The sequence below is a fragment of the Patella vulgata genome, chromosome 3 (genome assembly GCF_932274485.2).
Source record: "Patella vulgata chromosome 3, xgPatVulg1.2, whole genome shotgun sequence".
Classification (NCBI taxonomy): Eukaryota; Metazoa; Mollusca; class Gastropoda; family Patellidae; genus Patella; species Patella vulgata.
In genome coordinates, this window is record NC_065881.2 from 73,703,204 (window position 1) to 73,716,753 (window position 13,550).

General features: G+C 30.9%; 1 protein-coding gene across 12 annotated transcripts in view; it reads right to left on the reverse strand.

Annotated features, from left to right (window-relative positions):
• LOC126815995 (nuclear hormone receptor HR96) overlaps window positions 1–13,550 on the reverse strand; it is a 206,375-nt gene that overhangs the window by 8,242 nt on the left and 184,583 nt on the right. For all 12 annotated transcript variants that reach the window (XM_050542101.1, XM_050542103.2, XM_050542102.2 and 9 more), the window contains one exon: window positions 4,909–5,116. In XM_050542101.1, the coding sequence (XP_050398058.1) occupies window positions 4,909–5,116 (208 nt within the window). The remainder of the gene's footprint in view (window positions 1–4,908; window positions 5,117–13,550) is intronic.

Genomic DNA, 13,550 nt, shown 5'->3' on the forward strand with positions numbered 1-13,550 from the left:
GGTTGGCAGAATAAAATGAACTTCAATTAAAATTTTACAAAAAAAATTCTCACTCCATCTCAGCAGTGAATTAGGAACAGAGAGTTTTTCTGATAGAAAAGCCTAAAGACCAAATACTGAACAAGCTAGGGCAGTGAACCGCTCACGAATCATTAGAACATTGGTTCACAAATTGGATTTGTTGCTTATTTCAATAGCTTGATTGGCAGGCGATGATTATGGCGTTACAAAATTATTGATGCAAAGGTTCCATTTCGTCGTGGAAAAAATGATTCAACATTAGTACAACAGTTGTTGCTATAGTAACTATTTGACAAATAATAATGGCTGCATTGGCGGGACAGGAGTAAAGACAATATGTAGCATTTGATAATTGATTAACGTTGCGTACGGACCAGACACAATCAATTAACAGGTTTTACCTGTAGGAAAATCTAACGAGCTAAATACCAAACCTGTTAATCTATACGCATGTATTACTGCCATTTTCTACACATTTAATCCAATTATTTCCTTACCGTGAAATAACATTTCTAATCAAAATTACAATTTTAGCCAAACAAGATTAGGTAACAAAACCAGTTTATCACATTTTATATAGTATGTTTATCACGCTTTTATTTTTTTTCTCAGTTTTATAAAAAATTGGGCTGTTATCGGCATAATGAACAGTATGTCTCATTTTCACTTTCTAGATTTTAAAGATACATTAGTTAAGATTTTAATAAAGAGTTGGTGATTTTTGATATAACAGATCAAAAATAGAAAGATAGGTTGCCAGGAAACAAAACATATGCCCACGGCAGGTAAATTGTTCAGTGCTCAACAAGGGCCTTAACTCTGGAAGTAATTTACAGAAATTGTTCGAAGTCGACAGAATTTTTCAGTCCTTTCATTGGCAGTCTCAAGTAATGATGTCAGTGATTAACGGTAAATGTTAACTGGGTCAGCCCATTTAATAGTTTAAATCCAAGCCATCCAAGGTCTACAGAGTTGATTGTAAGGTCTAATCAATAATTTCTATAACATTTGAAGCCTATAGAAAGACTTGCAATAGGCATATTATAGAAAGACTTGCAATAGGCATATTATAGAAAGACTTGCAATAGGCATAGAAAGACTTGCAATAGGCATATTATAGACAGACTTGCAATAGGCATATTTAGCTTTTAACTAATTTATCTTTAACAATCTGCAATTATCCCATAAGTCAGATTTATAACTATCGGGTATGATATTTGAACTGAAAGTGACCTATGAATCAGAATTTTATCTCACAGATCACAAATACCTATTTCCAATCATATCTGCATCTTTTACAGAAAGTTCATGAACAAAATAATCTTGTTTAAAGAAAAAAAAAAACAAACAAACCAAAAAAAAACCCAAGAATAATTTGCTAACAATACTACCTTTAGTACATAACTCTTACGGCAATTTTCCAAATATAACCATATTGCTTTTAAAAAATATTTTTTAATATTTTTAATTTATTCTTAACAAATTTATTTCATCTTGTGATATATATATCTTATGTATTTCTAGAATTGCCCATGGCTATTAACAAGATAGCTGGAGGAATTTTGATCGGTGTGGGACTAGTTCTTCTGGACTCGTGTCTTATTTAATATGTAATATTGTGACACATAATCCATTATACTTGTATAATTAACCTGGCAGGTACATGTACTTTAAAGATTGAAATTTAATCAGTCTTAACAAATTAGAGCAACTGTTTTTGGTGGTTTCGGGGATGATGTTTGCCCTAAATTAAAACCACAATGTTATAAGTGTTTCAATTTTACATGATCTCAAATTTAAATTCTCTTAGGTTCATTTACAAGAAAAGTATTTTAGAATTACATTTTAAAGTCTATGAACAGTTTTTATTGATTTTATATGGTCTAATTTTAGAAACCCCATTGAAACAATGCCAGCAATGTCAGTTGTTGGAAGTAACGCCATGCCAATCACATGACAAGTCTGTGTAAGGTATGACATTCCGATATTTCGGAGACAAACACTCAAACATCCTTAACAACAAACAAGTTGTCACTTTGTCCTCCGTGAACTCCCTGGCCATGTTTTGTAAATACTGAGATGTGGACCAAATGTTGATTATGTGACAAAATATACATGGGTGTTGTCAAATTTTTTCATATTTTCTGACAAAACTTTTTATCGAGCAGATAATCATTATCCAAATTTTGACTTTATTTGTGGAAACATTTAAGAAGTAAAATTCTAGTTTCGTTTCTCGAAAGATATTGAGGACAAAATTATTCTTGCAACAAAAAACATTGGAGGATTTTCTTCTGCTTAGCATTATTACTCTAATATTTGTGAAAGAATTATCAGAGATACATTTTTATCATAAATCTTTGTATCTGAAAACACAGTTATATTAGAATTTCTGTTTAATTTCAATTCAAATCACTTTGTCCAAGGTAAAGTATCACCAAATATTAAATATTCTAAAAGTTATCTTGATGGCATTTCTAAATAGAGCACTAGCAGCAGCAGGTATAGGATATTACCAAATATGATTCTTAAGATATCCTGCATAAGTTTATATCTCAATCTATGATAGCGAGACCGATAGCTGTTATATTATTTGACAAGTATTACCAAATGTTGCTCAAAGTTCACTGGAAGAAGGTTACAAGAGATGAAAATACAGATATTTCCCTTGATGACATTTTCAGATAGGTTTTAACTCAAAGGATGCTGGTCGTTAAACGTGCTGGCAGCCCTTTCAAACAAGCAAGAGAGAAGAGGATAGAGTCATATGTAATCCATCATGTGAATGGTTAATAGATAAAGTAAAGATGATAATGTTAGATAAATAGAACAACCATCTTACTACATCATGTAAATATCTCTACAACTTTTTTTTGTCTTCTTTTCTTTACAGGTTATTATTTTGTAGGCACCACCTTTCTTGAGTTTAACATGTATATATGCATATTGTGCAGTGTTAGAAAATCAACAGATTTCTTTCTAAACTTGTTTTCACACACATATTATATTTTATATTAATTTAAGCGACATTATTTACTCTCTAATAATGTATCCCAGATTCTTAAAATCTTTGGACAACAGCTCAAAATCCCATCTCTCTCTCTTTTTCTTTGAACATTGCTTCAACTATATGAACAGTTGATGTTCTGAAAACACCTTAAAATTATTGTTCAAGTTATATGCTTGTTTTAGTACTAGCAATGCACAATATAGATCAAGCCAATTTTTGAACTTTGTTTTAAATTACCGACAGTCTTTGATCCAATTCCTACCATCAAAGTTATGTTCAAATTATATGCCTGTTTTATTACTGAAGATGCACAATACAGATGAACCCCAATATTTTTCAGTGGAGATGTATTTTTTTCTCAGTTTTATTACCTAAAAGATGTATGTTATTATAAGTCATGTAGTTATTTGTATGTTTGTTGGTGTATTTGTTTATTTACCCCCCCCCCCCCCCCGTCTTCTATGTACAATTCTATATATCTTCATCACCTGGTTAATATCAGTTGTCTTTATGAAACTAAACCAGCCAAGCAGAATGAGAAGAATAGAAGCTCCTTCACTATATCCCATTCTCCAGTGGGGGGGGGGTCTTTTTTTTTTAGGGTCTCAAAATGCTTTATAGGGCTAATCAGTGTTGGTTTTTTTAAATCCCTATTGTGACAAAATCTACATTGAGGAGAAAAAAAAAAATGTCAACCAGAGCTTTGACCCCCAGAATTTATATCGCTAGGAAACATCCTTTTTGCAAAGTTAAGTTTTCATATGTCAGCTAAGCACACAATAACCGGAATAACCTTTTCTATTTTTTTTTGTTGAACATTTTTGAGCTTTTTTTTGCAATGAATATTTGATTAAAATGTCATTCCCATATTGATGACTGAAAGAACAAGGGTATTAAACTAGTTTCATTCCATACATTTATTGAAAACCATTCGAGCAGCAAATTCTGTTTGCAACTAAGGTTGCAACTGCATCATTCAGAAATTTATAAAAGAACATTTCTTTTCCTGAGCGTGACTCAGACCAATGATAAAAGTTGCATAGGCCTATTGATAATAGGCCAACAAAGGGAATTTTAAATGATGTGAAAGTTTCTAGTTTCAAAAAACCTTTTCTTAATTTTTGAAGTGATATAAATTCTGCCAGATCAATTTGACATTAAAAATAAATCTGAAATTGATACCGCACAATATCCTAAAATTTGCTGATATTTTAGATTTCATCCTGGAAAATAGATTCAACCCATTAATCATAGTGTCTGATTTGTTTTTATAATTTTTTTTTTTTTATTATATAAATTGTCTTAAGGAGATGCAGAATAATCTTGCTGCAATCAAATGAAGGCCCACAGTAACCTTTACGCAAATAACCATATGCTACTTTATTTTTTAAAAGATATAAATTTTCTTTTGCTAATTAACTAGAATAAACTAGAACAATGATGAATCATTACCTTGGTAAAAAAAAAAAAATGTGCATTAATGAAGAAAAAAAGTTGGTACAAACTTCAGATAAATCATTTGTTTTCCTAAAAATGATTTATTAACGTTTTGTCATTCTTAAACATTAAGTCATATTAATATAATGCGCACAAAGTAAAATATTCATTTGCCTTCAAAATTTCCAGGTTGTTGAATCACTGCTGCAGCTGGTCCCTATAGTATAACCAGTTACACTATCTGTTTTCACAAGTAGGTTCTGACATTCGACTCTACATTGATTAAAGATATGCAGTGGACAGACTAAGATTTAATTGAAAATTTGGATCCGGGTCCTACCCAAGGTGTGTGCATTTACATACACAAAGTAGATTAGTATCCAAAATTGTTAATCAACAAGAAAATTTATGAAAGCTACAAAATTAATAGTTTTACTTACCAGCCCTTTAGGAGCATTTCGTCTGAAGAAAGCTTTGCAAGACTCGCAAGAGATGGCATCAAAGTTGTATCCTAGAGCTCGATCTCCACATACACCACAGTACTTATCTTCTTTATTTTTCCGACTTTTAGAGATGTTGTCTGGAGAGGTGGTGTCCATCGGTCGGTACGAGTGGGACACCGACTCCATACTGTTGGAGTCCTCAAAGCTGAAAAACACAAGAAAGAAACACTTAAGAAATTTAAATACAAGATTTTAGCTTCTGAAATACTAAAATTCAGGTTCACCTTTTTCATTTTTTCAGCAATTGAACTTGTCTTAATTTGTTGTAAATTAGAAAACTGGTACCAACATATATATTAATAACCATACCTTAAATTACTGGATGTACATGTATGAATGTACAATGTAATAATGGTTTTCTAGAAAGGACTAGAGGGACAAGTTTTTTTGTCATTTTTTTAGAATTTAAATGATTGTATTGCATGTCTAATATAATTTGTATTACATGTTATGTGAATTATATTTATATATATATATGTATATTTGATTTAGAGTCATGTTTATGTGATTGACATTAATACACTTTTCATTAAGAATAACAGAGAAACAATAGACATCTTTGTGGTCTACTGTCATTCTCCTATTAAAGGGACAATAACACTCTTGCTGGCTTGAAAGCTCCAGAAAATAAATAATATCTCTATCTAAGTACTAGATGTTTAAGTGTCCTACCTGTTGTGTAAATTATCCATTACATCCTATTTTACTTGTCCAGAGGGTTCGAAAATATTTTTAAATCGAAGTTTCATTTGAAAAGGTTTACGTTAGACTTTTCAAACCATTATGTTGAATTTTTCAAAATTTTTAAATAAGGTGTGTTAAGATGAAATTTTTATCATCAATTAATTGAAATATTCTAAAATGGTACAATTTGTTGACCAGAATAAAGATTGGGACATATTATTCAGTTACAACAAAAGTGGTATTGAGCCTTTAATATGGAATGCCAATATGACTTCCATCTATCAAATATTGTCTACTGTTTTAAACAATAAATCATACTAATTTCAATTTTTGCCAGTCTCTTTTTATAAATAAAGCTAAAACTAAAACAAATTGCTTGTGTTAAAAGTCAATGCCATCAATCTTTTCAATAAACTGCACCTTTATTCAAGAACTCTGTTTAAAAAAATCTGATTTAACTAGAGCGTCCACAAGATATTTCAAAGTGATCAAGGGTCATAACTCTGGCAGTAATTATCGAAAATCATTGAAAATCAATAGGCTTCTTCATTTCATGACCTTAAACATTGTGTATAATTTTAAAGTCAATCAGATATTAACTTTAGCCTCCAGAGCGAGTATCCACAAGATTTTTTAGAGTGATCAGGGGCCATAACTCTGGCAGTAATTATCGGAAATCGTTGAAAATCAATCGGTTTCTTCGTCTCATGATCTTAAACACTGTGTATAATTTGAAAGTCTATCAGATATTAACTTTAGCCCGTAGAGGCGACGACAACATACAATCACATTTCAATGTGGGCGTAGAACAATGTAAATCTTCAGAAATTAAAATGTGGTTGTATAAAAAGATGTTTTTCTTTATCACAACGCCCACAAAAAGATTCAAATAACAAATCTTAATTATCAATAGATACATGTTGTGATAGGAGTCCTGAGGCAAGGTATGCTTACACTTGTCATTGGTACTAGATATAATATGGATTCTGTTGGGTTTTTTTTTTTACATTTGTAAGTAGTGTTGTTTTTTATGTTTGTATATTGTTATGCAGTTTTCCTGCATGGTCTATTAAACCAAAGCATGATAAAACTTCAGATAGATACTTGTCTGTTGTCATAAATAATTCTATCAGTCGAAATGTTTTTAATAAAGGAACGATTTATAACATTCGCTCCAATTGGATGCCTTACCATAGCAATTGTTCACATAATAGCAATGTTAATGAACACTGAATGTTTGTGTTTTTATCTTTTTAATGTCTATTTTCGTGAATTGAAGAGAAACATATTCTACCATCTAATAAGGTCATTATCTATGACAACATTTTTTTATCAAACCAATTTTTAGGGGAGTAGTGTAACAAATTATTTCGCTGAAGTCTTTGATTTTTGTCCTTCCTTTGATCTTAATGTTTGTGATTACATCGGGAAATTCACACTTTAAGAAAGGAAGGCATTCGTTAAAATTTTTATGACTTTCAAATGAATATTTGCTGGTTTAAATCAGTCGAGCTTTTGATTTGGCAGCAATTCAGTTTCCAGTGCTAGTTTGCATCATTTAATTAATACAACATGTTCCCATGTGTAACCATTATCTAATTAGTAATCTGACATTTTGGAATCTTGGGAAGAAATTTGCTAATTTGTAGCGTGTTAAACCGCAATGGATTGAATATTGAAAACAGGAGATTTTTTGCGGCTGGCCTGAACACAAACCATTACTTGAGTTAATAATGAGATGTACCGAGTCACCCCAAGCTACCAAATAAATATAACTACAACATGGCCTAGTTTCACTCTACAGCTAATTAAATGGTTGCTCTTTATACAGGCAACAACTATATTCCTCACTATAGAAATTCTTTCTTGCTTGGACACTTAAGACTTTTCATACATAAAAAAATATAAATACCCCAGTTAATAATGATTAAAATCATTTTGTATTTAATCTCTCTAATGATTGACGGGCGGCCATTTATCAGAAATATTTAACAGGATCAGAAGTTGTATGGCTGAAACAAAATCTAATAAAAAAGATCAGGGTGTTTATTTAAAAGCTCAGGCAAATAGAAAGGTTATGACCTTTTGTTGACTATCAGAGGTTACTTGGTGCAAAGCTTTCAAATACAGCTGTAAAATACTGGATGGACAATTGAGCATGGAGGCCAAACACAACCATGGTTAAAGCAAATGGGAGAAGAAATATATTGAAACAGAATGTAAAGTATTTGGTTTTACTGATCCATTATACAAGATGTCAGTGATTTATTTGGGGTTAATTTGTTGAATTTATGAGAACACTTGACTAGTTTATAATAAAAATATAACAACAAGGCGTATGAATACTAAACTAGCTGAATCATAATTTACGTTATACAATAGATTGTCAAATTGCTTGGCCTACTACGTACTTCCCTTTTTCCTTTTACGTCAACATACGTATCCTTTTTGTCTCTTGCGTCCATCCTGAATATTTCTCTCTTTAATGTTCATTACAGCATTTAAATGGAAGTAATTTTCAATGAACGTAACACAATTGTGGGTGTGAGCTAACCTTCAAACTAATTATTTCATTTATTGTCAGGTAAATCCAGATAAGGTTCATACATGTATTTAATGTCAAACTTTACGATATTACCCAAGGCAGTTTTCTCTATGACTTAAACTTTAATTTTTTGTTTACTTTTACTTTTAATCTTGTCATTCTGATTGTAAAACTAGATGAAATCATAGCTGGCTTGTTATTTTAATTTTATTTGTCCAAAGAGAGAGATTTAAAAAAAACACCTTTTCAAAATATTTATTTCTGATATTATTCAAATTCATGTAACAGTATTAACCTCAAAAAGTTTGATATTTTTTGTTTTTGTTACAGGAAATATGAATTTATAAGCAAGAAATAAATATACATGAACAGTATTAAATATACCAAGGATCACATATTTTCAACACATGCATGAATGAACTAATAGATTTCCATTTTTCCTGCACAAATGTACAAGAAAAACAGAAAAAAACTGGTCAATTGAGGAAAACGCCCAAAAGGCATTAGTGGGGTGAAGAGGGAAACACAAACATGATTAGACGCCATTATCCTGTCCGACATATGTCTCTGTCAAAATATTATTTTTCTTCGTTGTTTTCTTGTGATTTTTTCTACTGTCAGGTGAAGGACATATGCCTCCAACCTGTTTAGTATGTTCATTTATTATATATATCGAGAATAATAATCTTTCTCAAATGTCAGTACTAAAACAAAATCCTTTTGTCTGGAGTAATTTTCTTGTTTAACATGTTTGGCTGCACAGTTCACCTCAAACATGTTGAGTTTTATGTATATATATCATACCTCTGCATTCTAAAGTAAATATATCAGAAAAATTAATGCTGAATTGCTTCTTTTTTATTTATTAAAACACCTTTCTCTTTATAATCCTAACTGTTCTTGACTTGAGTATTTCAATCTATGTCAAATTGAATTTATAGTTTCCTTATTGGTATCATAAAATACCATAACATATGTATTTATGAATTTTGGAATGAAATTATCATTTCCTTACTTATCAAAATTTTAAAATGCTTTAAAAAAAAGTACATTATGAGTACAGCAGGTCACTTATTCAAGATACAATACATGTACAAACAAGGACATCAAGAAGGCCTAATGGAAAATAAATCCATTTTCATTAAATCCAATCTAATTGGATCAAACTGAGAACTTTGTGAAGTAGAAATTTAGGAAATAGGAGTGCTATTCTGATAAAAAAAATCGTTCCTGTTTTAAAATATTTGTTTATGTAGACTCTTCTCAATCTGTTTGCCTCATCTCATAGGTACCATGGGAGCTAATTAGTGATGCGGACTTAACTGTATGATGTTGAAAAATATATGTAAAAGCAATTAAACTGTTTTGAAGTAAATTTGATCTTATCCGGCAAAATAATTTACTGTGAATCTTTTTTCTGCATTTTCAATTATTTTCACCTTTCAACGCATTATTTTATAACATATGCTAAAATCACGATACTGTGTTAATTTTCTAACATGTTATATTTTGAATCAGTTGCATTAATGTAGTTGGTTTGCTTGGCCATACTTCAAATGAACAACACATATTTAGTTTTTTTTGTTTTTTTTTTCACTTATCAATTTTGTTAGGTAGTCTTGATCAAGAAAAATAATTTTAGGTTTGTTTTATGGCCAAGATATTTCTTTTGATATCGTTGGCCTGCCAATATCTTTCATTGATTACAAAGAAAATATATTCATATTTATAACCCCCAATATCTATCAACTTCATAATGTTGCCGACAGCCATTTTTCTTTCACACAGTAAGACAGACTGTTATACACCGTACTCAATATAATGTAATAAAATAACATTTCTATGTCTACGTAAGTATGTTAATGCCAGTTATAAAACATAATAGACGCCTGACTTTATTTCTATACAATATTTAATAACTTTATAGGTTGGGCTCGGCACGCTTAATTACCTTTTAATAAAGCCCAAAAAGCCACGATAGAAACAGAAGTAAAAATTGACTGACTAATGTATTCAAATTTAAGATCTAAATACAATATAATATCTCCATTTTGCTTCAATACAGATATTTAGAATCTGTTTTTTATCTCAGATTATAAACATTATAAAGGAATTATTCAAAAACTTTAGGTTTAACTTCTGTCAAGACTTCTATTTTGTCTTGTCTAGAAATCATATCAAAGACATTCATGATAAGATATTCATGTCCGGTTTTATTTCTGGTACTCTGGTGTTGTAGATACCATAGATTTCTTTCAAATATCGTATAACCTTAAACTGTCTTGTATATGTGTGAACTTATCAAATAAATTTGAAATGTTATCAGGTGTTTGAGGATGTCTTATACTTTTCAGCGCCAATTGGGCTAATGAAGACGCATTTCAGAAAGAGTAAGCACAACCCACTGTATAAGAAGACATGATTATCAGAAGTGTTCCCGAATATACAGTACAAAATAAGAAATGACATCAGGTGTTTAAGAAAGCATCTGCATACCCTGTCTGATAAATATTACTGTCACCACTCAATAGTTAATTGTAGCGTCATCATTTTCTACACGAGGGAGAACAAATATTTGTATTTCAACCATTTTTATGATTTTTCTTGATAATATCTGGTCAACTAATATATTAGCATGTTTTCTGGTTTGAATACCACACCACGACATTAACTTAAATATTTACACAGAATAGGATGGCAGGTTTTCCCAGATGCCTTAGAGAAAAGGGCGAAGGGAGCTGTATAAAGCTATGATGAACCCCCATCACGTATGAGGGAAAATACTTGCCAAGCCAAAACAAAGTTTAAAAGCTTTCCTTGAGGTTTAATATCAGAGTTCAAAGAAACGCTCGAAGCTTGTAAACATTCACATCTTTCTTAAACAATGAGAGCCGAATGCTATGTTAATTCTACACAAAGACGGAATCTTAAGGATGCCACAAGCTTACAACATAAAAGAGCTCATCATAAGTAGAAAATGCTGCTTCTATAGATGTGTATCTTGTGAAAATGTTGCCGACTGATTTGGGTGAAAGTAACAAGGTTTCGTAAGGTCACGTCAGGTTAAGACGTCAATCAACATAAATTACTACCTAAAACTTTACACATCATGAAGAATTAAAAAAACAACTTTAAAATTCCTGCCAATTCTATGTTTTCAATTACAGTTTTTTAAACCCTTTCTTCCAGTTTGAATCTCATTTAATCATAATAATCACAATCACTTTGGAATTTTATATTTTTAAGTGTAAACACCTCAAAGTCAGTGTAGCAGTTACACTGGAAGAAATGGGGACAAAATTTCTTAAGGTGTTTCGAAACAAAACAGAACTCTGTTTACGCAGATACTTGTTCTAAGGGTCACCAACCCTAACAAACAATCACTGAAAATGCTGAAGGCAATTCCAACATTTTGTAAATGTCAAAAGTGGAAAAAGTGGAAAATATTTAGATATAGCATTAGCATGGCACTGCTTTGCTGTTGCTGCAGACAAATACTGATGCTGAACGACGCTCAATAAAAATATTTGAATGTAAAATATAATTCAATACATTAATAAATTAAGTACGTATGTACCATAAGGATGTGACCAATTGGGAATATGGGGCCATAAATCTTTGCATTTATATCTGGTTTTGTATGACATTAAAGAGCAAAATATTTGTAGAGCAGAACAAAAAATTTGATATGAAATATCGACTTATGTGAACTTAACTGTTTAAAATTATGTCATTGCCCTGAATTCTATTTGTATTTAGCAGACAATAAAGATATGTTGATAATGTTTATCTTCAAATCTGAAAGGTCTGGGATATTCTAAAAAACAATGCCGTCTAGGAGCTTACATAATTCACTAATATGGAAAATAATGCAGTTTTAATGAATAAACAACATAGTTTTGATGCTAACATACTGTGTACGTACATAGAAATTTTTAAATGTTGACTACGCAATGAAACATGGTTTTCGTTCTAATGAGATTAATGCATAAATTTATGCATAATTAATTTTGTATTTCGCCACTTCCGCATTAAGAAATGCTTCAACATTTATGTTTTTATGCAAATACCTTGTGACACATCGGTGATAAAGTGTTAAAATCAATAAGAGTATTAAATATAAATATTTAATATTCTTATATCATTGTTCTCCTACACGACCATACAATAACCATAAGATCAGGAATGACAAGTCTGGTTAATAAAGACTTAGATAGACAGTTACATCACATCACATAGGTAACCAGCTTACGCTCAATGGTTTTTATCGTAATTTCGTGTTGCCAAGAGATATAACATAAGACTAACTAAGTAGGGGGTATAAAAAACATAACCACTGACTTCAAATCAGGATTCAAGAATTCCCAAATTTACGTTCGCGTATTGACTAAAAGATATTAAGTTTGAAGTCTTAGAGAATGAGTTTGACAAATTTCTTTGAAAGAAATGGAAAGCTTTTCCATGACTTTGACTATGTTTTGTTAAGATTTGAGAAGCCTATTGTGTTAGTTGTCAGATATTCTCTTTACGAACTTGCTGAACCTTACACAAGGCATTGAACAAATCCTTACTAAGCCTTCTATATACTATAGCTTTGTTACCAGTCAAACTTACAATTCATAAAAGAGAGGGTGGATAATGGGGCCCCCGAGCAGAAATCTCTTTCTCTTGACGAAACTAGATTCAATTATAACTAACAATTGCCGAGTTTTCAGCCCCTCATTTTAACCCATCTCACAACTAGAATGAAATAAGGCAGCTTTAGATTAGATGACTTAAGAAAAAATTAGCATTACTCTTTTCATTAGTTCTAAACACGAGTCCGCTCTACTAGTGAATAATAACGTAGCTGAAAATGATTTATCTTCTAGATGATTAAACATATCTAAAGTGTTATTGTTGACAAGAGTATACAGATTTAATATATTTTTTATAAATTTCCCACCATACGTATAAGCTGGACACATTTGTAAAAAACCATGCTACTCAATTAACCATCATTTTGTTGATGTAATGGAGACCTATTCTGGCACACCTGAAATCAGATGATGATGCACACACCCATCCTTACACCTTATAACATGTTTAAGATCTTCCATTAAACAGCGTAAATTATTAGTGAGACTTCCAACTTATTTATTCACTTCAATTCAAAATTCATAATTTTACTGGAGAAATTCCCACATTATAATTCATATAAGTTATTTAAATCCAATTTGGTTCCAGTACATTAATAAATTGGTTCTTAAATGTTGCGTTTTTCACTTTTCAAAAATAAATCTACATTTAATTTTCTAGAAAATATGCATCTGTTACATAAATATGTTTCTCAAAATATCGGAATTTAATC